General features: G+C 42.3%; 1 protein-coding gene across 1 annotated transcript in view; it reads right to left on the reverse strand.

The window, feature by feature from the left end:
* LOC142951327 (voltage-gated delayed rectifier potassium channel KCNH4-like) overlaps positions 1-22,729 on the reverse strand; it is a 31,621-nt gene extending 8,892 nt beyond the window's left edge. Inside the window, exons 1-11 of the mRNA XM_076092824.1 lie at positions 22,435-22,729; positions 14,212-14,445; positions 11,948-12,079; positions 11,378-11,511; positions 5,238-5,478; positions 4,213-4,370; positions 3,615-3,816; positions 2,626-2,820; positions 1,933-2,132; positions 1,432-1,681; positions 1,125-1,339 (exon numbers count right to left, since the gene is read on the reverse strand). Of these exons, the coding sequence (XP_075948939.1) occupies positions 1,125-1,339; positions 1,432-1,681; positions 1,933-2,132; positions 2,626-2,820; positions 3,615-3,816; positions 4,213-4,370; positions 5,238-5,478; positions 11,378-11,511; positions 11,948-12,079; positions 14,212-14,445; positions 22,435-22,510 (2,037 nt within the window). The 5' untranslated portion in view covers positions 22,511-22,729. The remainder of the gene's footprint in view (positions 1-1,124; positions 1,340-1,431; positions 1,682-1,932; positions 2,133-2,625; positions 2,821-3,614; positions 3,817-4,212; positions 4,371-5,237; positions 5,479-11,377; positions 11,512-11,947; positions 12,080-14,211; positions 14,446-22,434) is intronic.
* Positions 22,730-24,010: the final 1,281 nt, after the last annotated feature.

A 24,010-nucleotide genomic window follows, 5' to 3' on the forward strand; every position in this document is an offset into this window, starting at 1 on the left:
GCTTGTGATCAGCCACGCCACAAAGAAGCCTGCTAGAATCATAGTTAAAGACTGTAAGAACTGTAAAAACGTGTATATGTTCATGGCCTCTATACACACAACATACAGTATTTGTCTTGGGAAAACCTTTCTCCAATAATGAGCTTCTCTGTAGTATATACATGGATTCTGCCAGGTGCCAAATGGTATCTATGATGTCTCTTTATGGGATGAAACCTCTCAAAAATTATAATTCTCTTCTTTTTGAAAACGTCATCAATACAGTTTCACTCAGCCTGAAAAAATGGCATCCATTAATGAACATGGCCAGCACAGATGTCCTGTTCTTCATATTCCAAACCAAATGATTAAAACATTTTTTTAAATGAATGAACTAATGAGCAAGAAAGCCTTCAAACAATGGGAAAGGCCTGTGGGAGCCAAGAGGAATGCTTGAAGCAAGTACAAATGCTTGAGATTGACAATATTGATGACATTGGGAAAGTCTTTGGGGAGCTTTGCCAGCTTTGTCAGTCACACATGAAAGACAATTTGGCATTAATTTGTTTTGATTGCACGGTTCAACATAATGCCGTGCAAAACAGCCATTGAACTTTGTCACACTGTTTCTTTAATTAATGAAACTATTCAATTCCTGGGTTGCCTGAATGCCTGAAAACAGGTGCATTTTCTCCATGGATGGAGGGTGGTCTTAAATAACTGTGAGGGGTAACAGGCAGCACTGAGAGGAGGTCAGTGTCTGGCTGTAATGTCATCCGGCTTTGCTTTGGGGTGGCAACAGGGAAGCGATACGGCTGCCTGACAGTGGCACCCACGCATTGTAATTGGTGTGACAATCAAGCCACCAACAGCCCTTTGGTCGTAGCGGTAGACCAAGTGTCAAGGGGGGTGGGGTGGTGGGTTGCTGTATTCTATCAGACAGTGTGTGTGTGTGTGTGTGGAGGGGGAGGGGGGCAATGAAACTAGATCTTGAATTTCTGAATTCTCTAGGCTTAAAAAACATTTTTGAGAGTTGTAAATTAGGGATTGAATATGAAAAGACAGGCTTACAATTGTGAAAAAGGAAACCCTAATGACACATTTGATGAACACCAGTTTTCTGTTTGTGAGTGTATATTTAGTACCTCGTCCTGGCTGCCCTCACGCAGGTTGTATGTGAGGTTGTTGTGGATGTCAGAGGTGAACACAGTGGCGTACTCAGGGTAGAGTTCCAGCACCTCTTTCAGACCGCGCACATTGATGTACTGGAGGTCACAATAGGTCAGCGCCTTGACATCAGCATTGGTCTTGATCACCTGGTCGGTTCCAGGCAGGTCAGACCCAATCAGGTCCCCTTTTCCTGAAATAAAAAACAGTAAATATTCACCGTCCTGCTCCACTACATAATCACCTGAAACATGATGCTAAAACAGTCCGGGCCACAATACCAACCTAATATTGCCAGCACCATGCTGTCTTTCAGCACCTCCAGGGACCCGGAGCAGACAAAGTAGTTGGCATGCAGCGCGTCCCCCTGACGGATGAGGTACTCCCCAGGGACACAGAAGGAGGTTTTTATGTGGAGGGAGAGCGAGCGCAGGCAGCCACGGCTGGCCCCCTTAAAGACCGGCAGCTGGAGGATGTCCTTATTCAGATGCATGGCGATGTCGGCCCGCAGCTCATCAGGGAAGTCGTGCAGGAGCTGGGGATGTGTGACAGATGTAATAAGGGGTGACACTCATTGGTATTTAGGGGATGGACTGTGTTGCCACCAGTTACCCTCTTTTGAATTTCAATCGGATGTAAATTTTTGGTGTACAGGCAGCCGATCATGAACAATTACAGCTGCAAAGGGTTTGTGAATGGTCTAAACATGACCCAGAAGTTTCTTGAGGGCAGACGGCAGCTTGTACCAAAGTATTACATGACAACAACAATGAAAGGGACTCCTACCTCGTTGGCATCTATGCCATTGTTGACAGACCATGTGGTCTGGAAGTACTCCAGCATGCGCTGTTTGATCTGCTGGGGCAGGCGGTGGACACGGATGAAGTCCTTCAGGTCCGTGATGCGTGTGTGATAGAGAGAGCGCCGAGAGTACATACGCTGAATGATGGCCGTCACATTACCGAAGACCAGGGCGTGCATCAGCGCTGTGTGAGAGACGGAAACAAAAAGAACATACATTTGATCATATAGGCTGAATAGTTGTATTGCCAGATAAAAACCGTACAATCTGACATTTTATTCCGAAGGCAGTTTCTTTTGGCCTTTTACAATTGGAATGGGTTTAATCACATCACTTTTTAGGTTTACTTTTACTTTTCCTGCTAATCCAATTTGATATTGATCATTACCTAATCATCTACACTTGTTACTGGTTATTTGCTTATTAAGCTACACAAGAGGCAGAGTCATTTACAGCTTTGTACATATCACTGTTCTGAAAAAAAATAAAAAATTGCCACACAATAATTATCTCCTGTATTGTTGAACATGTTAAAATTATCTGTTTATTGGTATATCAAGATGGCAAAAATCTGTGTTTTAAAGGCCAGCCAAATCATCAGACCCACTTCCTGCTGAATCTCCAGCACTGGCGTGCCAGGACGCCAGAGGGAGAATGTACCCTGGTGTCAGACATACCGCCGATGAGCATGGTGCAGATGGAGAATATCTTCTCAGCATCGGTGTTGGCACAGACATTGCCGAAGCCCACACTGGTCAGGCTGCTGAGGGTAAAGTAAAGGGCAGCGATGTAGGAGCTGCGCACTGTCGGGCCGCCCACCGTGCTGTTGATGTAGGGTGTCTCAAGACGTTTGCCCAGCTCATGAAGCCACCCTTGAATGAGAAGGTAGAGCATGAGCAAACACTGTTCAAAGGTTATGGTTGATGTTATTATTATGTCTGAGCTCTGTCAGCTCTGTGAGAGGTGGTAGTGGCAGTATGGTCCTGCAATACCTGGTCTCAGAGAGACAGAAGTGCATGTTTGGGTCTGTGTGTGTCTGACAGAGATTGTCAGCAGTTTCATGAGGCTGGCATGTCGTTGAGGGACAGGGCAGAATTAGATTGGCTCCTCCAGAGATAAACAAGACCAAGTGTAATTAGCAGGTTGGACCTAACCTCCCTATAGACAGAATATACCGCCACAACTCTAAGCGCAATCACACAATTAGAGACACAAACACACATGTTGCACAGCGGACTGGGTCAGATGTTTAATTTTGCTGTAGCCTACAGTATGTCACAGTATGCGTGTTGCTGTTTAAGGTTGTTTAAATAAATAGCATATATATGGTTGTTAAACTGACTATTTATAACTAAACGGGACACAACAAAAGCAAAATCTAGTCTTATTTGTTGTCATTTTTGCCTATTTAAACAGAGAAAACACATGACTTACACGGTAAGTGAAACAAGTCTGGATAGTCAACACCATGCTTAAGTTATGAAATGAGCACTCGGAATATGATATACTGGATTTGTTTAATAAATGATGTTGCATGGTAAAAATCAGTTGGAACTATTACTTCATTCATCCTTCACAGAAAAATGATGCTCTTGCTGGTTGGAACCCCAAACCTGACCGTCATACCTCAACAGCTTCCTCTTAGCAAGGCCTCAATCAGACTCACCAATGTCCCAGGTCTCATTGGTCTCTATCTCTTTACGTCCAATCATGTACCAGATGCAGGCCATCCAGTGTGCCAGCAGGGCAAACACAGACATGAGCAAGGTCAGCACCATGGCGCTGTACTGGGAATAGCGATCCAGCTTCTGAAGCAGACGAAGGAGGCGTAGCAGGCGTACCGTTTTAAGCAGGTGGACAAGGGAGGTCTGAGGAGGAGAAGCAAGTATGGGGGGGGGGGGTAGTGACAGAGAAAAGGAGAGAGAAAGTTAATCCCTTGGTTTTGTGTTGTTTCTGGAAAGACACTGTGACTGTACATATACAGCATATATACACAGCTGAATATCACAGCTTGAACAAGCGGCGACTTGTTTTGCTCAAACAAATGTTCTTATCTTGTGTAAAATTCACTATTTAGGGAGTAGTCACATCGGCAGGCAGGCAGCAACAATAGCCGCCTTGTGGAATGCAAGGTGGTGCATTTTAGAGGCTAAACATTTCAGGGATTATTTATTTATTCATTATAAGTAATCCATTTGCTGCATGTCAGCAGTCCCAGTGAAAAAAAAAAAAAAAGACGGCTGAACATATCCAGTTGCACTCACCACTGTGATGTTGAAGGCATACAGCAGGTCGAAGGGCAGGGCAGCCACCAGGTCCACAAAGAACCAGGTGGTGGCGTAATGAATGCAAATGGAGCGCGCCTCGTACACCACCTGCCCTGACTGGCTCACATAGGTGGTGCGGAAGTTTAAGATGATGTCTGCAAATACAAAGGTAGTCGTTTTTTCCCCCCCAGTGACGTAAAGACGGTATTGTCATATTCATTCAAATGGACGAGGTCAGACATTTATGCGTGTTTGACTGATACAATTATAAACACATTGTGTACAGTGAGGAAAGATCACAAGCTGGGTTTCAATCCCAGTGGTTCACTTGTATGTGATATATACTTAAGACCACACCACAATGTTTCTCATTCACACTTTTGAAAGCATAGAATGAGTAGTGTCCCAATTTAAGTCATTGTTTTAATGCATCCATATGAATCAGCAAGTTTGCAAGACAGATCATTTTCATCTTAGTGTCAGAATGTGGCAAGCACACATAACAAGCAGACCTCTGGGTGTATGGTTTGATAAAAAAAAAAAAACACCTTATCTGTCATCCAAGCTGTTTGCAGAGCTCTTGGCTCATCACTCAATACAAATCTCAGTTATGAGAAGCTAAAAGGTAAGATGATGATAATGATTTCTGCTCACACAGCAATGTGCAGACCAGTGTTAACTGCAAAAACCATCTAAATTAAAAACAGTGGACACCTCATGTCCAATATACCATATTCCCTGAATGTGTTTGGCTAGCATGCCATATTTTGGATGCTATACGAGGCAGTTTCCACTTTTTTTGAAGCAGCAATCTATCAATTACATTACTTCAAAAGTCAAATTACAATAAAAAAAAGTTGGCTGGTATCCTCCCTCTTCTTGCCAAGTTGAGGGACTCAGACGTGAATATGAAATAATTGGCTTGATGGTGGTTAAACCACAATTTTGAACCTATAGTGATCAGTTCAGCACAAGAACTTCAGGGAAAAATCAGGGAGCCACGTCTTCTTTTCGACACTCACCTATAATAAAGAGCATTTCCACCACAATGTCGCTGACAATGGTGGAGCGCGCAGCTGTGACGGTGTCATCGTACGGCGTGAAGCTGACGTTGTAGGGCACGGTGACAGCCACATAGAAGGTGGCCAGCAGAATGAGCCAGTCCCACAGGGCTTTAGAGATGCTGTAGTGGAGCAGAATGAAGCGCGACTTCTGCACCGCTGCCACCTTGTACTCCGGTATTGAAGGCTTGTTGATCATGCTCTGTAAGAGAAGTGAAATGTATCTTGGTCAGAATGCATACACAGTCATATTCATAAATGTGCAAACAGTACACGCACGCTCACGCACAAATAGCTTTTTAAATTTTTAAGCTTACATATACAAAAGCACGTCAGAGAAACTGCATACATGAATAACTTGATAACCAGATGGTCATGAGGTGGAGTGCTGTGAAAATAAATGGTAATCAGATGGACATTGCTGTGCCAAGATTTTGCAGAAACAGACAATATAAATGTCAGCACCCTCTCTTGTGATCTGACCGGTGATGATTCAATACGGTATGCAACTCAAGCGAAACAGATATGGTAATGCTGCTGGTTATCTATTCATGACAGCCTCCTTATAGACGGTGATAAAACCTTGAAATGACCATGCAGTAATAACACACAATGACAGACACAGGACTGTGGTGAGAGGGATACGGAAAGATAAATGAGAAGAAATTCATCAAAGAACAATGTGGCCACTTCACAAACAGGTGTGGGTGAGCGAAAACGGAGGCTTGTAAGGGCTCTGAAGCAGACTTGAAGGGAATAGACTGACAATTTGAAAGTAATTGGGAGACAATGGACAGCCTTTTAAAAAGAAGTCTGTACGAAGAAAGAAAAGGAAAGATCATCAAATTGTTCCTTGTGAAATATCTGTCATTATATTGGAAGCAAAAATGTCCAAATTGTTCAAAGGGATACAACTTTCAGAACTGTATCAGTGATGGTTGCTTGACACTGGATCATTTCTGGTCGAAACATACGTGATTCATCATCATATCCCTCAGTCAATTGTCACCACAGTGTCGAAATCTAGAAAGACCATGCTGACTGACTGTCATCAACAGCTGGGGCCACTTGAATGATAGTTCAAGCAACGTCAGCAAAAGCGTGACTGTTTTTTTAATTTGCCTTACAGTGCGCCACCTGACCTTTGGCACTTGAGGCAGTCAGCCGAGCACATCCCAATGATTAGAAAAGAAAAGCCCAGCACTACGAGGACAGGGCAGAGCTTACTGTTCCAACTACATCTCCCAGTATGCTTTGGGCTTCAGCACTGACAACAGCCTGTCCTTGATGGGGAAGAGGATACACACACGGCTTACCATGTGACTCAATCACTCCCTCAAGCACATAATCTAGACGACAGCAGAGGATCGCCGGCCTTTAATTTATACCCCAAAATATTACTTAGGCCTAACTTTTTTTTCCCAACAATGCAACGGAAGTACAACACAATAAAAACTGTAAATTACCACAAACTCGCAACTAAGGAAATACCAGTCAACACTACTAACGCTATGTACTAATTATATGATTGTATGTTCACAACACAAACAACACTTTGCAATATGATCTTTAGTTTCAACAATCTAGTTTTCTCCTTCAATAAATTGTGTTACAGCAAGAGACTAAAGATAAATATTTCCCTTCTGAAAGTGAGGAAAAAAAAGTAATATGTGAGAGTACAGGCCATGGACACAAACTATGAGCTCTGTATTTCACATTAAGCCAAAGAAGTATTTGAATCGTAACTTCAAAACGCCTCCAGCTTTACAGCTCTTTGACAAGTTTATTACAGTGAAAAGAGGCAATAGTGTTTCTCCCCTGGGAAGTGTTTAAAATCAAGTCTGAACTACTTGTCAGTGTGCCTGGTTACAGTGAATAACACACTCATGGGCTGACATCATCAAAACTGCCAGAACGGACAAAACTACATCTCAGTTTGAGCCTTCAGGCAAAGAAAAACTCAAGCTGAACATGTTTCTGGGGAGGCGACGTAGTGTGTGGAAGACCATTTAAAAAGTATGCAACCTCTGCAGTCGGAAAATAAGGTACAGAAAGTGCAGTGGAAATGTGAAACTTTTGAAATCAGTTAATGGATTTCCTTTTGTAATTATTGATACTTTAAGCATTTACTTGTCTTTCTATGTGTTATGGTTGTGCTCTGATCTAAAGGTCTGTGCATGTGTCTATGTCTTTTCCAGCAGAAAGACAGCTGCCCCTTGTTCTTCCTTGCCTGGGAGGCTGAAGCGCTAAATGGAGATCTAGCCAGAGTTGCTGGCTGTGGTGTGGAGGCAGAGGAAGACATTGTTAGCTCACTGCTAGAGAGACAGACAGACAGAAACAGACCGAGAGACAAAGCTAGAGAAAGATGGAGGGGGAGACAGACAGAGAAGAATGAAAACAGAATGGGAAAAATAGAGTCATAGTCAGAGTGGGAGGATGGCAGTGGTGGAAGAAGTAGTTTGACCCATTACTTAACTTAAAGTAGCAAAACCACAATGTAAAAATACTCCATTACAAGTTAAAGTCCTGAATGCAACATATCAGTTGTATAATCAGTCAAAGTGTCAAAAGGTAAAATGATTCATTATGCAGAAATATGGCCGTTGTTCATCATCATCATCATCAATCATTATCTGGGTTAAAAGCTATTAACTTTCAGAAAATGTAAGTCCTGGAGTTAAATACAAGAAGGCTATACTTTAATATTGCACTAATATGAAAAAGTAAGTATTGGAGGTTCAGGTTGGAGTGGATGGAGGGTTACAAAATTCGAGCAGCAGGAAAGAAAGAGGAAGCGTGACAGATAACTCAAAAGCAGAAGAAAATTGGACGAAGATGAAGATGAAGATGAAGCCAAAGAGAGATGAGGGTAGTGACAGATGGAGAGAGAGAGAGAGAGAGAGAGAGGGGGGGGGGAGCGAGAGAGAGAGGGGGGAGAGAGACCATATAATAGCGGATAGAGAACAGAGAAGAAAAGGGTCTAAAGCTAAAAACAGGGAGAAACTGAGGGCACTGAAAATGATGGGGATGAGAGATACAGAAACAGACTTAACGTTAACTCTCTCCATTGCCAACAATGAATGCCCAATGACTTGACTTATTTTCCAGCGGTGGCGACAGTCTAAATTACAAATAAATCCCACACGCCTGGTCGCTGGCGGACGCGTCTGGAGTGGCGTTTGCTCCGAGTCAGTCAATTCACACATTTAGCGTACACTAAAGTATTATATCGAGTTAGCTACATACCCGAATCACAGCCTGTATCCCAGCCCACCGATGCATTTTTGTTCCCATTTTATTTTTCCTTTTGTAGCGAGTTTAATTTAGCGTTCTTGTTAAGTCAGGTTGTTATTATTATTATTATTATTATTATTCTGACAACCGAAAGTTAGCTAAACTAGCTCAGAAGTGCGTGAAGAAACAGTCCAGTGAAATTGTGTCTAATATGGGCCTTCAAATGTATAAATTGGCTGTGTTAGGACAGTTGACTGTCCAATCATATCATGAAACAACTTGTGAATATTAGTTCCTAATCAATACTCACTGATATGTATGATGCAACATGAACTGCACATATATAAATATAAAATGAATTAGCGGTCAAAGCTCCAGAAAGACAAAACAATACCTTGCAGAAATAGATCTGATTTATATTCCAACCGTCAACGTTTTTTGTCTGCATCCAAAAACACAGGTTGCCTTCACGTGTGATATGTCTGCTTACTGATTTTCATGTCAAATTGTGAGTTATAGGTTAAGCTTGTTTTTTGTCCCCTTGTGGGAATTCAAAATTAAAATCTCAGTGGGTATTAATAAACTCTTTAAAATGACAATTCGCCCAGTGGTAGCATAGGGGAACAGTAGAGGGTGTGTGCATGTGTGAAAAGGAGAGGGAATGAGAGACCAGAGAGCAGGCTGTGAACACATCAAACACTCCGTTTGCTGAATTTCATCTTCCAACAATTTGTATATATCATCCACGTGCGAGACAGAAAGAGTGTCTTGGTGTGAAAAGTCTCGTGCTGAGAGTGCTGGAATAAAATGTGAATGAAAAATATTGTGCATAATGATTGTGAATGTTATGTTGTTTTACCATATGTTTGTCTCAAGCCATCATTTTCTGTCTGTTGTAAATGTGTGAATGCGTTTCTGTGTGTGTATGGTGTCTGTGAACAAGGCCATCTGTAAGTAGGTGGGATTGGAAGCAGGGCAGCAGGAGGTTTGGCAAACAGAGGAGAGGTGCAGGTCTGGTCTGAAAGCAGCAGCAGAGCTCTTGTTTCTCGAAGTGTTAGCAGCATTGCAGGTCAAGTTCATGTGAGGGTTTGTATCACCGCCTTTACAGAAACTGCAATTTGGGTGTTTTTTCTAAATTCCAACTGCTTATTGTGTTTGGGTAAACCCTTACTTATTGGGTCTTCATGTTATAATGATATATAAGTGAGAGAAGCAGCAAATCCTCACACTTAGTATAAGATAAGACAATGTTTGACATTGTTTGATGAATTATTAATTAATACATTTTCTGTCAGTGGACGGACCAATGTATTGACTGTCAGCGCTAGTAATTTAAATATCTACAGTACAAAGTAAATGTCATGTCCTTTGGGCCCCTAATAACAGTTAAATATGGTTCATCTTCGAATGTAAATGAGCTTAAATTAGAAATAAAAAGGCGTTCTTTTCATTCTGACTTTCCCCCTTATTTCCTTGTTCTCTCTTCTTAGTTGATGGTCTACAACATATCTGGAGTTGGCAAACACGTTTGGCCGGTCACTGGGAAATTATGGTGCGCTCGAATGATAAGAGTCCAAAAGCCTAATTTCATGTCAGATTCATATCCTGTGTTTGCAGGTTTTAGCAATACGTGTTACAGGGAAGGGAAGCAAAAAAGTTGGTGTCAAGTAAGGGGCATACCATTACCAATACCATCAACATGTGAAGTGCTTTAGAGTTCCAGGCACCTAAAAGGGTGAATGAATCTCTTTAAATATACACAGCCGCCTTTTTTTTCTTTTTCAAACGTTAATAATAGCCACTTGAATCACACATGTCTCACAGGTTTTCAACTTCTTTTTTATTTTTATTTTTATTTTTTTTCAACATTTAAATTTACCCCTGAAACGTTCTAAATTGCTTTCAGCCCCCCTGGGATGAAATGCCACATTGTGAAGGACAGGTTTGAGTACAGACCCAGTTGGTAACTGAGCCTCTGCAGGGAGGAAGCGGGATTATCTCAAAATGATGCTTCGCTAGAAAAAACTGCTCCTGTTTGCTATCTGAGAGCAAAACAGGAGCTCGTTCTCATGAATAACATTTGCCTGGAGTGTAGTGCGACTTTATTATTCAAAGCCTGCGAAGGCCTTTGTTCCGACTATAGCTGGGGTCTATTTCACCACAACAACGTACCTTTTAAGGTACTTGAAACACCCACACACACTTAAAAGGCAGGCATTTGCACCGGCCAAATGACACACTTATCTGAAATGAGTTGTACATATATATGACAATGTATAGAAGCATTAGACACCACAGTCTCATCGGAACCTACTGTAAGGGTAAACGTAATTTAAGGGAACGCGCTGGTGACATAATGACCTACATTACAGGACTCCTACTGGCGAGGTGTTGGCATGTCCAGACAGTCCCCCCCCCCCCCCCCCCCCCCCAAAAAAAGTGACTCATCAAGCTTCGCCTATGACCCGCAACACCTCACCGTCAGTGATAACCATATTTTTGCCTCCCAGCAGCCACGGCTGCCGCAGTGACTTTGAGATTTGTCCATTTAAAGCCACCAAACAACAGCTTCCATGCAAATAAATGCAACAGAAGCAATTTAAAATCATTCAGTGGACTTAAAGTACTAAACCCATTCAATGAATTTTCCAGATAAGCCACACTCTGGGAATCTGGGTCAAGACTTCCCTTATATTGTCTTCCTAAAAACTCATCTTTTAGATATTAACATTAATGATTCAAGTTCCAGATTGAGGGGGCTGCACGTCTGAGTAACTCCTGTTTATTTTCGTCGAGGGTATGTCAGCACACATAAAAACACCATCATAGACAATCAGGAAGTATGTGAGAGCGGTGAAAGTACTCACGCCACCCAGGTTGACTTCTCGTTTGCCTCCCCGCGAGAACTGGCTGGTCAGCTGGTACAACATGGTGCGTCCACGTTTCCTGGCCTCGACGAAGTGGGCGCTGCTCTTCCTCCTGCGCCTCTTGTCCTCTGAACCTGTCGCACAGATTAGCACATGTCAATTAGATCACAAGGAAGACAAAGAGCACCTGAGAGGAACAATGTGTCATTTCAGGCCTGAACTTTGGTCAGGATTTAATGCTGAATATTCTTTCATGTTCCACAAGTAAGACACAACAACACAACCACTGATATGTACTTCATTATAAGACTAAATGATTTCCCCTGGCATGCTGCATGATATCTTCAACAGACTGAGGACTTCTGCCCAAATCAAACTCCCCCTTTTGAAAAACATCATCTGAAGGAAAGCCAGCCTAAACAAAACCTGCAGGGCAGCGTGTGACAGTGATGAACAAGAGCGTGCGGAGAAAATGAGAGCCGGGGGGGCCGGGAGGATGACCTGCTCGTAAATCATGCTCCAAGTAAGCAAATAAAGGCAGTTGTTTTGTAAGCAGGGCTTGGAACCTACCCTCCTTCTTGCTGTTGTGGTGGCCCCTTCCATAGGTGTCAGAGATGTCCTTGAATGAGAAGAGGAAGAGAACCATTTCGCCCTTCTCGTTCTTTATGGGCACGATGTCTAGCAAACACCAGAAGGCCACGCCTGGGGATCAGAAGTCTTCATTTAGTGAATGAAGGAAAATCCTCAACAGACACATCCAGAGTAAATGTGATGCATCTCATTAATGACTTCAGTTCCCGTGTCATGTCAGCTCTCACCATGTCCGAGCCGTTCGTACTTGTCAAGTATGGCATAGCCTTTCTAAAAATATACCTCCAATTAGATGGGCACCATGTCCGGGAGGATTGTGCACAAAGAGAAAGTCAGAGGGTTGGTTATAACAAGTTGGCAGGGGAGGAGCATCATAGATCTCTACGACCTGTATGCTCATTAGCAACTCTGCAGAAACGGTGCACTGCCAAACAGATGTTTCACTTCTATCATAATGTCCCTAGTGTGTGTGTGTGTGTGTGTGCTGTAGATAAGGATAGAGGAAGAAAACAGAGTAGATGCTGGTGTTTTAGCACGAAGCTGTGGGTGTAAATACACAATACGAAAAGCTATTTATGTGTTTTGTGCTTGCAAGCAGCAGGCGCCAGTGGTGGAATGTAACTCAGTACATTTACTATTCGTACTTTGCACAAATATTTGACAGCTTTCGTTACTAGTTACTTAACAAATCAAGATTTTCTAAATTCAAAACTTATGAAGAGCTTATAAAATATGACATTTTGTTATAAATTAAACTACCCAACAGTCTGTACGAATTAAGCTAAAACAATTCGTTGATTAATCAATTAGTTTAATTAAAAGGAGCAGTGGATTCAGTGGCCTCTAGTGGTGAGGTTGCAGAAACATGGCGGTGTAACGCGACGGACTCCGTGAAGAGGACATAAACGGCTCATTCTAAGCAAACGAAAACACCACAGTTCTTACTTTCAAGTCATTATACATGAATGAAAGCATAGTTATGAATATTATATAACATTTATAGCAATAAATTCCCCTAAATCCTACACACTGTTCCTCTAATTGGCAACAATTTTGATAATCTTTTAAGACATTTCATGGTTCCAGCTTCACAAATGTGAGGATTTGCTGCTTTGTGTTTTCAATTATTTCAATAATTAGAATTTTTTTTCAATCATTTTGGAATTTGAACTATTGGTTGGACAAAACAAGCATTGTGAAGAAGTCAGTGTGGGCTCTGGGGGAATGTGACGGGCATTTCTCTCTTTTTCAAGATGTTTTACAAACCAAACAATCAATTAATTGATAGTTTTCTTTTCTATCGTTCTTGTGTCTGAAACGACATCACATCATTTTTGTGTGATGGCATATTACAAATGATCGTGTCCTTTCCCTTCATTAGTTGTACTGGCACTGCCTTGCTGTTACTTACTTACTATCCTGTAAAAAAAAAGACAAAAAAGACAAGAAAAAGTAACCAACTACGGAGCAGATTTGATAATCCGTCAGCGTAATTAGCGGTTCGCACACTTTGAGGCTGCAGGTTTGGGGACATAATCCTGCGTGCCGATCAGAGAGGCTTAAACAGTGTCGTATGTTCTCTTTCATGCATGACATTGTATTTAGAGCCCAAGACTTTGTCAGAAGGATTAGCTTGAAGTCGGAAGGAATGGATTGAAACTACACTAATAAGCACACACACATAGACAGTATACAGTACTTTGTCCCTCATTATCCATATCATACATACAAGAATAATCGGCTTTGGAAATATGTATTCAAGACTGGCTTTGAGCTCGTTATTCCAGCACACAGGTTTACTCCAAGCACCTTTTGCACTCACATTGAACGGATCACCAAGAAGAACGGACTGCAGATTTTCACTCGATTTTATACTTTCCTATTAATAAGAATGAACACTTACTCTGCACAAAGAGAATGTATTGCACCGCTGACCTGCTGTATTTAAAATCCGGGATCACTGTGGAGATTCATAATTCAACCAAAATATTCAGCTCTCATCTAAAAATGAATGTGCTCTTCATGATGGTGAGAACAAAAGAAAAAATCTAATTTACTGAACAGATTATCAGAGCCTGATCAAACCAGAACAGGATTCAGGTTAATAGTTAATAGAAAAGTTTGATGAACTGAACACAAGATGACAGGAATGTTAATTGCCAGATAAGGTTTTCACGTCTAAATGACAGTTATGTCAACACATTTGGGCTCTTCCCTTCTGGTCCTCTTTGCCATGCACCCACCATTCTTCTTGTAGAAGTGGACCTCGGCCTGGTACTCCTCCCGGCCCTCCAGGGCCTTCTCCATCTGATGGGCCACGTGCTCGCTGGTGTCGGTCCCGTACAGGAAGCGGCAGCTGCAGTTCTTCTGCATCACCTCGGTTCTCGTGAAGCCCGTCAGTTCGCAGAAGCCGTCTGAGCAGTAGACGATGGGGTAGCCGCGGTGGCCCTGAGCGTTACCCAACAGGAAATTACTGTCTGTGAGAAGGACAGGGAAAGGTGTTTGAGGAAATGGAGCATCATGTATAAAGGCAAATCACGGAAGAAATGACTGAACTACACATGAACTATTGTGCCACACTTTTCAGATTTTCTTTTTGACACTAAGTGGGCGTACCCAGTCACCATTATATAACTAAATTGAATTCAATTTAGTTGTATAATGGTGACTGGGTCCGCCCACTTAGTGTCAAAAAGAAAATCTACTCGCTAGCGAGCAGGGTAAAGCTTCGCGAGCAGAATAGCAGTGGTATTAGTCGTGCGCTAGGGGACGCCCCTCGCGCTCAAAGCATGGTTTTCTCCTCGCAGGCCGCAATTTTGCTCGCGCGAGCAAAGATATTCATAATCATCAAATCAATCAAAAAAACTGCATGAGATGAAGTTCAAGGCCAACGTGAGACTTTTTTTTTTTTTTTTGTTTTAAACATATAAGGAGTAGCACCGTGTTTCAGTCTAAAGTTTGGTGCAAATTTGTTCATTGCACTAGAATCAAAGTCTGTTTAGCTCTTGAAGTTATTTCAAAGCTTTGCAGGTTAACTTCAACACTAGCTTACAAGTTCAAATAAACATGAATCGGACTTTGGTGTGGACTCAATTTCAGGCTAAATTAATTTCCCTGAGCAGTCGTCGTGTGGCTGGTTGAAGAAAATGGCTCCTGGGCTGCAAGATATAAAAACAGCTGACTGGAGTTCAAAGAGAGCACAAAGGTTAGTGATGTAGTGATGTAAATCCAAAGGACCCAAAGCGTAAAAAAACAAACAACATTGCATAAAAGAGGAGAGATGCATAAGTTGGTAAATAAGTGACTTCGGGATGCATTAAAATAAATGTATTCTTTAATTCATTATGTATTTGGATTCTGATATTACAGAAGCGATAATCAGACAGAAAACACACAATATGTTCCGCCACTTGCATGTAAGAACATTTCAATCCTTTGTAGATCTCAGTCTGGTCAAATGGGTGTATATTTTCCTTTCTTATTTATTAATACACCTTCAATACTAACATGTGTAGTCACACGACCCCTTTCACACTCCACCCAACTGTTATGAAGGGATTGTGAGTGTAACGTTAAATTGATTGTCTCTGATTTAAAAATGTAAAATACATTGCATGAATTAACTTTGGATGCACGTAAGGACGAATATATATATAGGATTATGTATTTTTTATATAACTACAAAAAGTGCATATTTCAAGCTAAATTACATCATTCTTATGAAAATGGCTTTATATTAAATCTTTATTCAGGCTCTTGGATGGATTGAACCTAATTTTAAAATCCAATAAAACATTAGAATATTGTCAGTGTCCCATACATGTATGCTCCCTCAGCAGTTCGTCGCATGTTCATCTCAAGCCTCTGACATTAAATGGAAAAATGCAATATGCCTCCATCACCCGACGAAAAGTCTGGTGAGCAGGCTTTTACATCGTATGGATCATATGATGTGGATATTGCACTCCACTTGAGATGTTCATTCAGCACCAAAGCTTTGCATCGGCATTGTTTCTCGTCTTGCTTTCAGCAATATGGACAGTTCTCCAGCAGCAACAGGCGTGTGCCCTTTTCTTGCTCTGTTCTGCCATCTCATCCCAGTAACTTCAGGCTGAAGTACATTTGTTCCGCACACCTATATATATATATATATATTAATCCCGGTGATAGGTATAGTTTAACATTACCCTTTCCCTCTGTAGCTAGACGCATGTGACCTTAATAATCTTGCTTCAGCAACAGGAGGCTTCTTTGTTAGACTAGATGGCAAAGCTACCAGTGGAAGGAGCTTTGAAATACAATACATTTCAAAACAGAATACACAGCAGCATACTCCGTGTTACAAAAGACATCAAAATAGTTGAGGGGCTTCCATTTAATAATATCTTTCAGTATTTGATGAATGGAACAGATACACAGCCTAACATCAGCTAATTACCAGCTGACAGCATGTCATTTTTTATTTTTAATAGTCAGTTTGGTCAAGTTTGCATTCACATTGTCACTTGTAGCAACAGTTTCCGGACATTTCAGACGTATTCATCACTTTTAGATAACGATTTCAACTTTTCTTCTCAGAAACAGAGGGCTCAAAGTTGCAGGGTTACTTGACAATAAATATGTTCATTTTATCATCGCTGATTTGTTAACCTATTTGTATGTGTGGGTGTAATGTTTTTATTCTTCTTTCAAATTCCATGTACCCTCTATTTACTGCAGAAGTACCTCATGCAGTACAGGCTATGTATGGGTATTTGTTTGCAAATTATTCGCAAAAATCAGCACTGAGGCATCAAACTTCGCTCCACAGTAACTGACTTATTTCTGCCGCTTAACTGAAAACATAAGACTCCAGATTTTCTGAAATGCCGAGCAGAGAGGCAGCGTGCATACTGTGTACAGTGTGAATTCTCGAGCCTAAGAAGGAGGAGTATTAAGCAGCAGCTACAGCGCTTTCCACAATCTAACACTTTAATTGGCCAGACTGAGCAGAGAGCAGTCCATAGGGGATGTCTTTTCTGAGCGGTGACAACCTTTCTAGGGTGTGCAGTGAGCAGCAGCTAAACTGTCACTGTGGAATTACAGAAAGAGACAGGCATTAGTCGGATCTATCAACAGACAGAGGAGGTTTTATGCTAATGCTATGCTTTGCTACATTTGCTGTTCCCCAGACTTTAAAATAGAGAAGCGGAAATATTTCTGCTCCACACATCTGCTGCAGGTCTTTGTGTTCATTAGTGTCATGAAGAAAGACTGCAAAGTGATAACTCTTTTTATCACGTGTCAGATTTTATTTGCTCATAAACTCTGAAAACAAGCTGCTCTGGTATACCGTCTCTACCTTTTCAAATCTAAAAACAAAACACCCTTGGAACAATGGCTGAACACGATGTGTTAGCCTACCCTGTTGAAAAGGGAAAGAAAAAACATGCCCTCTTTTTCATGTTCTATAAATTTCTAACACCCCAACTCAGTGAGCCAGGAAGTGTCGGAGAGCAACCACATTCATCTCTGGTTTATGTAATGTTTACCTAAGAATAGGTACATCTCTACTCAGCATCCCTAAAGCAGTCCTTCAAGTAGGTCAAGGGCAGGTGTAGTCGTAAATCACTTTGTAAGGATGCGTTAAAACCAACGAGCCACAATAGGGAAAAAACTTTTATGCTGCGTTTGGAGAAATGCAAACTGTTGCTTCACACCGTAGATTAGACCAGTTTTTAAAGTTATCTGCATGATTCAGAGTCAATTTGTTCAAGTTGGGAAACTCAAGGTTTTCCTAAAAAGCAGGAGGGGTCAATTTTTTGTTTGGGTAAATTGCATTTAAAGCAATAGTTGAACATTTAGTTGCTGACAAAAGTTAGACGAGAAGATCTGTACCACTCTCACGGTACTGTGAAGCTACAACCAGCAGCTGATACTTCATGTCTCGTTTAATCATCTGTACAAAACGGCCTGTTGTAGTTTTACAGGGCATTAGGTGCTGATGACAACTAGCTTAGAAGTCACGGCTTCGTCTCCTGCCTTTGTGCTAAACTAAGCTAACCGACTGCCGGCTCCAGCTACATATATACCGTACAAACATGGTATCAATCTTTTTCACCAAATTCTCGAAAAGAATGTTCCCAAAAAGTAGAACTATTCCTTTAAGATATTGATGAATGTGCTGTTTCTGAATGGAGCATTTTAAATCCTGGAAGTCCTCTGATGTGGTATTTGAAAAAAACAACAACACTTCAACAAACGCATACTTATTGTTTCTCTGGTAAAGCAAGCAGTCCAGTGGACCCCACTTGATAAACCACTTCTGTGAGTGTGTGTGTGTGTGTGTGTGTGTGTGTGTGTGAGAGAGAGAGAGAGAGAGAGAGATTGTGACAATGCCTCAATTCTTAGGCCGTAATCCTCTCAGGGATATTGCTTTGACTGGTTGCTCCGCTGCGCGAGCTTCCTTAATTACACATCTGTGCTGACTTGCTACAACTGTAATCTGACATGATGATGCTACATGTTACTACTGACAGCAAGCAGCCTGCATCGTGTCCATTTGGCACAAGTTCCTCTGTAAGACGGATGAAGCCCATGAGGCTTGGCCACTGACTCACCAGCTAATTACCACCCAGCAGCATGTAATTACTTATTGGGGCAGATGGGTTAGAGTGCAAGGAGAGTTAGACTTGCAGGGGGAAATGCAGAAATCATCAATCATTTGATATATATTTTGATATCAGTGATAAAAAAAAGATTGTTTTTCAACAACATCAGGACCAAATAATGCTAGGTTTGACAAAAGGATCTGTGCTATTGTGTTCTGAATCATAAAAAAAGCCCAAAAGGACTGTATTCATGTCGTGGCTTTATTCTGAGAATGGTGCAAAGTGCTCTACAAAGCCTCACACCCACTCACACCTACATTCACACACCGGTGGTGGCGGAGCTCCCACGAAAGGTGCAGACCTGCACATCAGGAGCAGATTTAGAATTTTAGGGCCTACTCAAAAACACATATTCAGGAGGAGCCAGGTACCAAACCACCAACTCTGCTATTACTGAATGATCTCTACTGTATCAATTAAAGACTTTGACAATGCCAAATCAATACCTAAATTAAACTTAGCACCTGTAAAGCTAAATACAAAGAAGCAGCAACGTAATTCAGCTATCCACTGGCTTCTGTCTGCAGTGTTCTGGCCTTTCCAGCTGCCCATGAAGACCAGTTCATCAGCTGGCTAACAATGAGCTCCATAAAGTTCAATGTGACAGTCCTCCCCGTTTCCTCTTTGGTTCCTCGGTCGCCTTTTAAAAGAAAAGTGTTTAGAGGGAAAATAAACCCAGTTCTTATCTCTGCCTGCAGCTGCCCTGTGGTTACGCTGCCCCACAGGGCGAGCGCTGCTGTCAATGTGAAAGCGCCGCCAGGGAGGTCGTGTAAAAGAGCTGGGGGAGATGGGGATGGGTGTAAAGGACAGGCACGCGAACACACAACACAGCACAGCACAGTAGTGGTGCACATAGAAAACTGCAAGGTGCTGAAATCAGAGGTGCTGCTCTGTAACGTGACCCTCATGCCAGACATCAGAGATTTACCCGACAGGGATAAATATTCAACCACAAACATACGGACACATCATATAGAGTCAGCGTATAGTACAAAAACTAAGCCCTGGGGCCCAGGTTCTCAAACACACACATGCACACAGATCCATGAGGAACAGGAACGCTGACATTGCCATTAGCCAAGTACTGTGTGGTGCAAAGGTTAGTGACTTAACCTGATCTGACATTCGGCTCATAGTGAGGGGGAGTCTATATGGTGTACATTTTCTTAGTCCAGGATCTGTTCAATTAAAATCAATTTAATATTGAGTTCAGTTTTGCAAAGGTTATTCCTAAGGTTGAGCACAGTCCAATCAATATTTGTGAGCATGAACAATTTTCACTCAGAGCCACAAACTGGAGCAATTACACTGAAAACCCCCTGATGGCATGAAAATATGGAATATAAGCTGCACAATAGAGAATGACTGGGAGGGTTTTTAAAACCAAAACGCTCTATTATTTGTCCCAGAGAGTAGTTATGCTTTGCATAACAGAGGGCGGTCTTGTTTTGTATAGGGAAAACAATTAAAGTAAAATAGATAAATGCAAGAGGATAATGATGTTTACATGAATAATAATCTGATATAAATTGTACTTATTGAAAATAGCCGACTAGGCAAGGGCGATGTTGGAGTGACACATTAGATAAACTGCGTGGCTGCTCAGTCAGCAGTGCTGCTTTCTTTTGTTTTGTTGATACAAAACTTTTTTTAACTAATGTGAAATAGTGAGACAGGCTTCCTGTTTTACATATTTTAAGGATGCATAAGGTTTGTTGTGTTTTGTCTTTTGAATTATCTGTACATTTTGTGTTAATGTGTTAAGACCACACAAAAACTTCAATTATGTTTGTGTAAGTTGTATTCTGGATGGTGATTGAAGTTGTGATGTCACAAATCCTGCTCATATGCATACACCTGAACCTCATGGAGCAACTTCCCTTCCTTCAACAGATGAATGTGAAAACTGTGTTCGAGCGTCAAATACATATTTATTTATAAGGTCAAACATCTGAGCGAAGTAATAAGAAGCAAAGCACATGTTTTTGAGTGAAGGTGACTTTAACAAACATTGTATCTTATAAAACTTTTAGGACTATATCGAGCCAAATTGCTTTCAAGCCAAAGGGGAAAACCACCTTTAGCTACAACAGGTTGAGGGCAGTGACACTGAAACGAGATCGCAGCTGCACGACCCACAATGCCACTTGTTTTACGATGCGCCTTTCCCCGAAACAAGAGACCAGCTGGATTCTAAAAGTCCTTGATTGGAAAGCAAGTTCAAGTGTTTTCTCTTTAGCGGACCATCATTTTCTCCAAAGACCAAAGTGTTCGAGTAACGTCGATGTCAAGTGGCGGGACCCTGTCGCCCCGGCAACAGGAAGGAAGCTATTTTGGGCAGTGGGCACTCTGCCACTCTCCTAGGAGCCACAGCCTCATGGTAGGCTTGGAGATAGGCTTGGAAATGGCAAAAAACTGGCATGTAGTTGCAAGGAGGCGTGTCCTGCTCCTGCCAACATGTTTTCATCTGGACCGTTATTTGGTTATTTATCAACAAGCATACAGGAGAAACACTTTGCTAAACTGAAGTAAAGCGCATATAAAGTGGTCGCCGTGACTGTTGAAATTACGAAATGCTTTTAGGTTGCGTAAATTTGCCGTCACAAAGCGGTGGATGTGGCCTCAGCTGTCCAGACTGTTGTGATGTTGAGGGCTGAAATACCACAACACATGAGAGAGGAAGAGTCCTGTGACACCTCAGCGCTCCAAGTGTTTCTAGACATTGCTATCAATAAGGAATAAACACAACAACAGAGGAGAAACTGGCATATCAGGAAGTTTTTTTTTAACTGATGAATAGTTTCTGTTGTGTGTTCATGTTACCCAGTAGAAAAGACATTGAGCCCGAAAGGGACGTGTTTTCTTCCCCATTTCACTGGGAGGTCAGAGATGAGGTTCAACCAGTAGATCAGCCCCGTGGAGTCAGCAGGGAGTCCATGTTTAGCTCACAGACCCTTCAGCAGGTTAGATGCAACATGACGGCCTGACCCCTGATCCACGTCACCTCTCAATTCAAAGTGTTATATGATCTTCTCATTTCACAAACCTCTTCATTTGTATTTCAAACTACAGCCAGTTTATTGGCAGCGTGTGTTTTTCTCTTGAGAGATCATTTAACACCTCATTAGAATGCCTCACCCACAAGTCAAAGCTTTAATTGCATTGCCCTACACATCAATTACACTGTAATGTCTCTCATTTCACTGTGTTTACTCCCCAAAGCCGAGTCGAGACCCAGCACGGAGAACGACTGCGAGCCAGCAGTTCGTTCAGGCGGCTACGACTAGCAGAGAGTGGGCAGGGTGAATCGACAAGCGAACAAAACACAGACATCCCCACGGTATTTGTTTACAACACGCCACAACCTCCCCTGAGGCGGCACAAGGTACAAAACAAGAGACACAGATCAAGCAGAAATGGAGCTGCTGCCTAATGGCTGCAGTGACTAGTTTGGAGCTAACTGTGTGAAACAAATGTGAAGGGACAAACTGATTTCTGAAGGTCAATTTTCTGCTTGTGTCTTATTGTAAAAGTGAAAAGAAACTTTTTCTCTACATCCCACTGCAAACCGCCAGCAGATATGGCTTTAGTCAGGTAGTGTTGTGCTGTTTGGTGTTCAGATACAGAGCACCACGGGCTGACCTGAGAACAGGTGTATCTCGCTGATGTTCAAGTAGGAAATTCTTTCTTTTCTCGCCGAGAAAACACTAAGCCAGCTGCAACCAGCAAGTCTTATTTCCTGTGATGACAGCAATCCTGCATTAAGACCTTTAATTATTTCATTTTTACTTGTTTTTAAATGTTTTTTGTACTTACGGGTGCCATCGAAGCGCGTAGCGATGGTGTCCAGAAAGGTGTTCTGTGGGGCCAGGAGGCCCTTCATCACTGGCATCTTGACCCAGATGTGGGGCGGCCAACAGCTGGCTGGAGGTCACACCATCCCAGAGGCACGGCAGGTGGCTTCCAGGGGCTCTCAGCTGGTGCAGGAGACTTTGAGGGTGACAGTCCAGTGCCGGCGGGGACACACATTTACAGTCAAAGCTGCCACCCTTCTCCAAGCGACGCCTCTCCCAAAGACAATAGTGCTGTCGGGGAAGACTAAATTAGCGCACTCCAACAACGCAGAGGTTAAGGTGTGGGTAGCCTAGATAAGTAGAAATTAAGAGAAGCAATGACCAGCAGCTGCTCAGTCAGCAAGGAGAGATCAAGTCCAGGTGACGCTGAGATCCAAAGAGCTTCAGCTCTGTCAGCCCAGCTGTTGCTCGTCTGCACCTTTCAGCCGGAGGGCTCATTACAGCAGCAACGTGGAGCAAGTCCACTGCTTCTTCCATCTGCAGGAGGACCCAGAATGTGCAAGACAAAAATTGACAGTGGTTGTGTCTACACCTTGCATCCCTCCGCTCAGAGGTCTGTCAAGATGCTGTGCCAGAGTAGTTGCATCTTCTTGAGCTTTCTCTCTCTCTCTCTCCCTCTCTTTCCCTCTCGCTCCTGCTCCCATCCACTCCTGTGATGCCCCAGCCAATGAGATGCTGGCATCCTCTATGGGGACCAGTTTTCAGAGAAAGAGAGAGAGAGAGGGAGAGAGGGAGAGAGAGCGGAGGGAGGGAGAGAGAGGATGCTTTTGGAGCAGCTGACAGCACCATTACACCCCATAGTGCAACTATTGGCACATGGCTTTTGTGTGCATGTCTGCATGTCAGTCCATGCAGGCTATTGTATTCAGTTGGACTGTGTGCCATTGTGCTGTTCTGTCATGTCTGACTCAAGGAACATTGTGAAAGTGTGTATGTGTGTGTACGTGTGGAGGGGGAAGACATATTCAGACTTGTTTTTCTTACGTATTTACTTTGCTGTGTGAAGGCATGAGGACTGTAGCCCTAAAAATACCATTCCTAGAGTATTGTTTTTTTACACTCGTCTCTGCTGGATGGAGCTGGTCACTGTTGCCCTCCCAGCCCCTACAGCATCCTCATGAGAGAATTAAGGCTCTGGGATAAAAGCCGCTAAGAGCGGATTAAAAGGATAAGCCTGGAGATGTTTTTCATGAGGACTTGGTGCTAAACACACCAAAGGAAAGCCGCGTCTTAACTCACTTTGACCCAACAAACAACACAACTTAGGAAATACTTCTCGATAGTGAAGTAACAGGAACAATTGTTTCTCGTATCGTGTTCATTTTGTCAACAGCAGATTTTACAGTAATCAGGGGAAAGATTATGCTACTGTTAATTCAATTAATGTCATCAAATATTATCATTTTAAAGTACATTGACAAACCTGATAATTAGGGGATGTTTCTTTCCGGTTTAGTTGAAATGCATTGAGATAATTTGTCCATTTGAAAATGTTCACAAGCTATTTGCAGAAGGTTTTAGCAAATAGGCAGAAGACT

The sequence above is a fragment of the Anarhichas minor genome, unplaced genomic scaffold (assembly GCF_050575085.1).
Source record: "Anarhichas minor isolate MPS153535 unplaced genomic scaffold, ASM5057508v1 ptg000017l, whole genome shotgun sequence".
Lineage (NCBI taxonomy): Eukaryota > Metazoa > Chordata > Actinopteri > Perciformes > Anarhichadidae > Anarhichas > Anarhichas minor.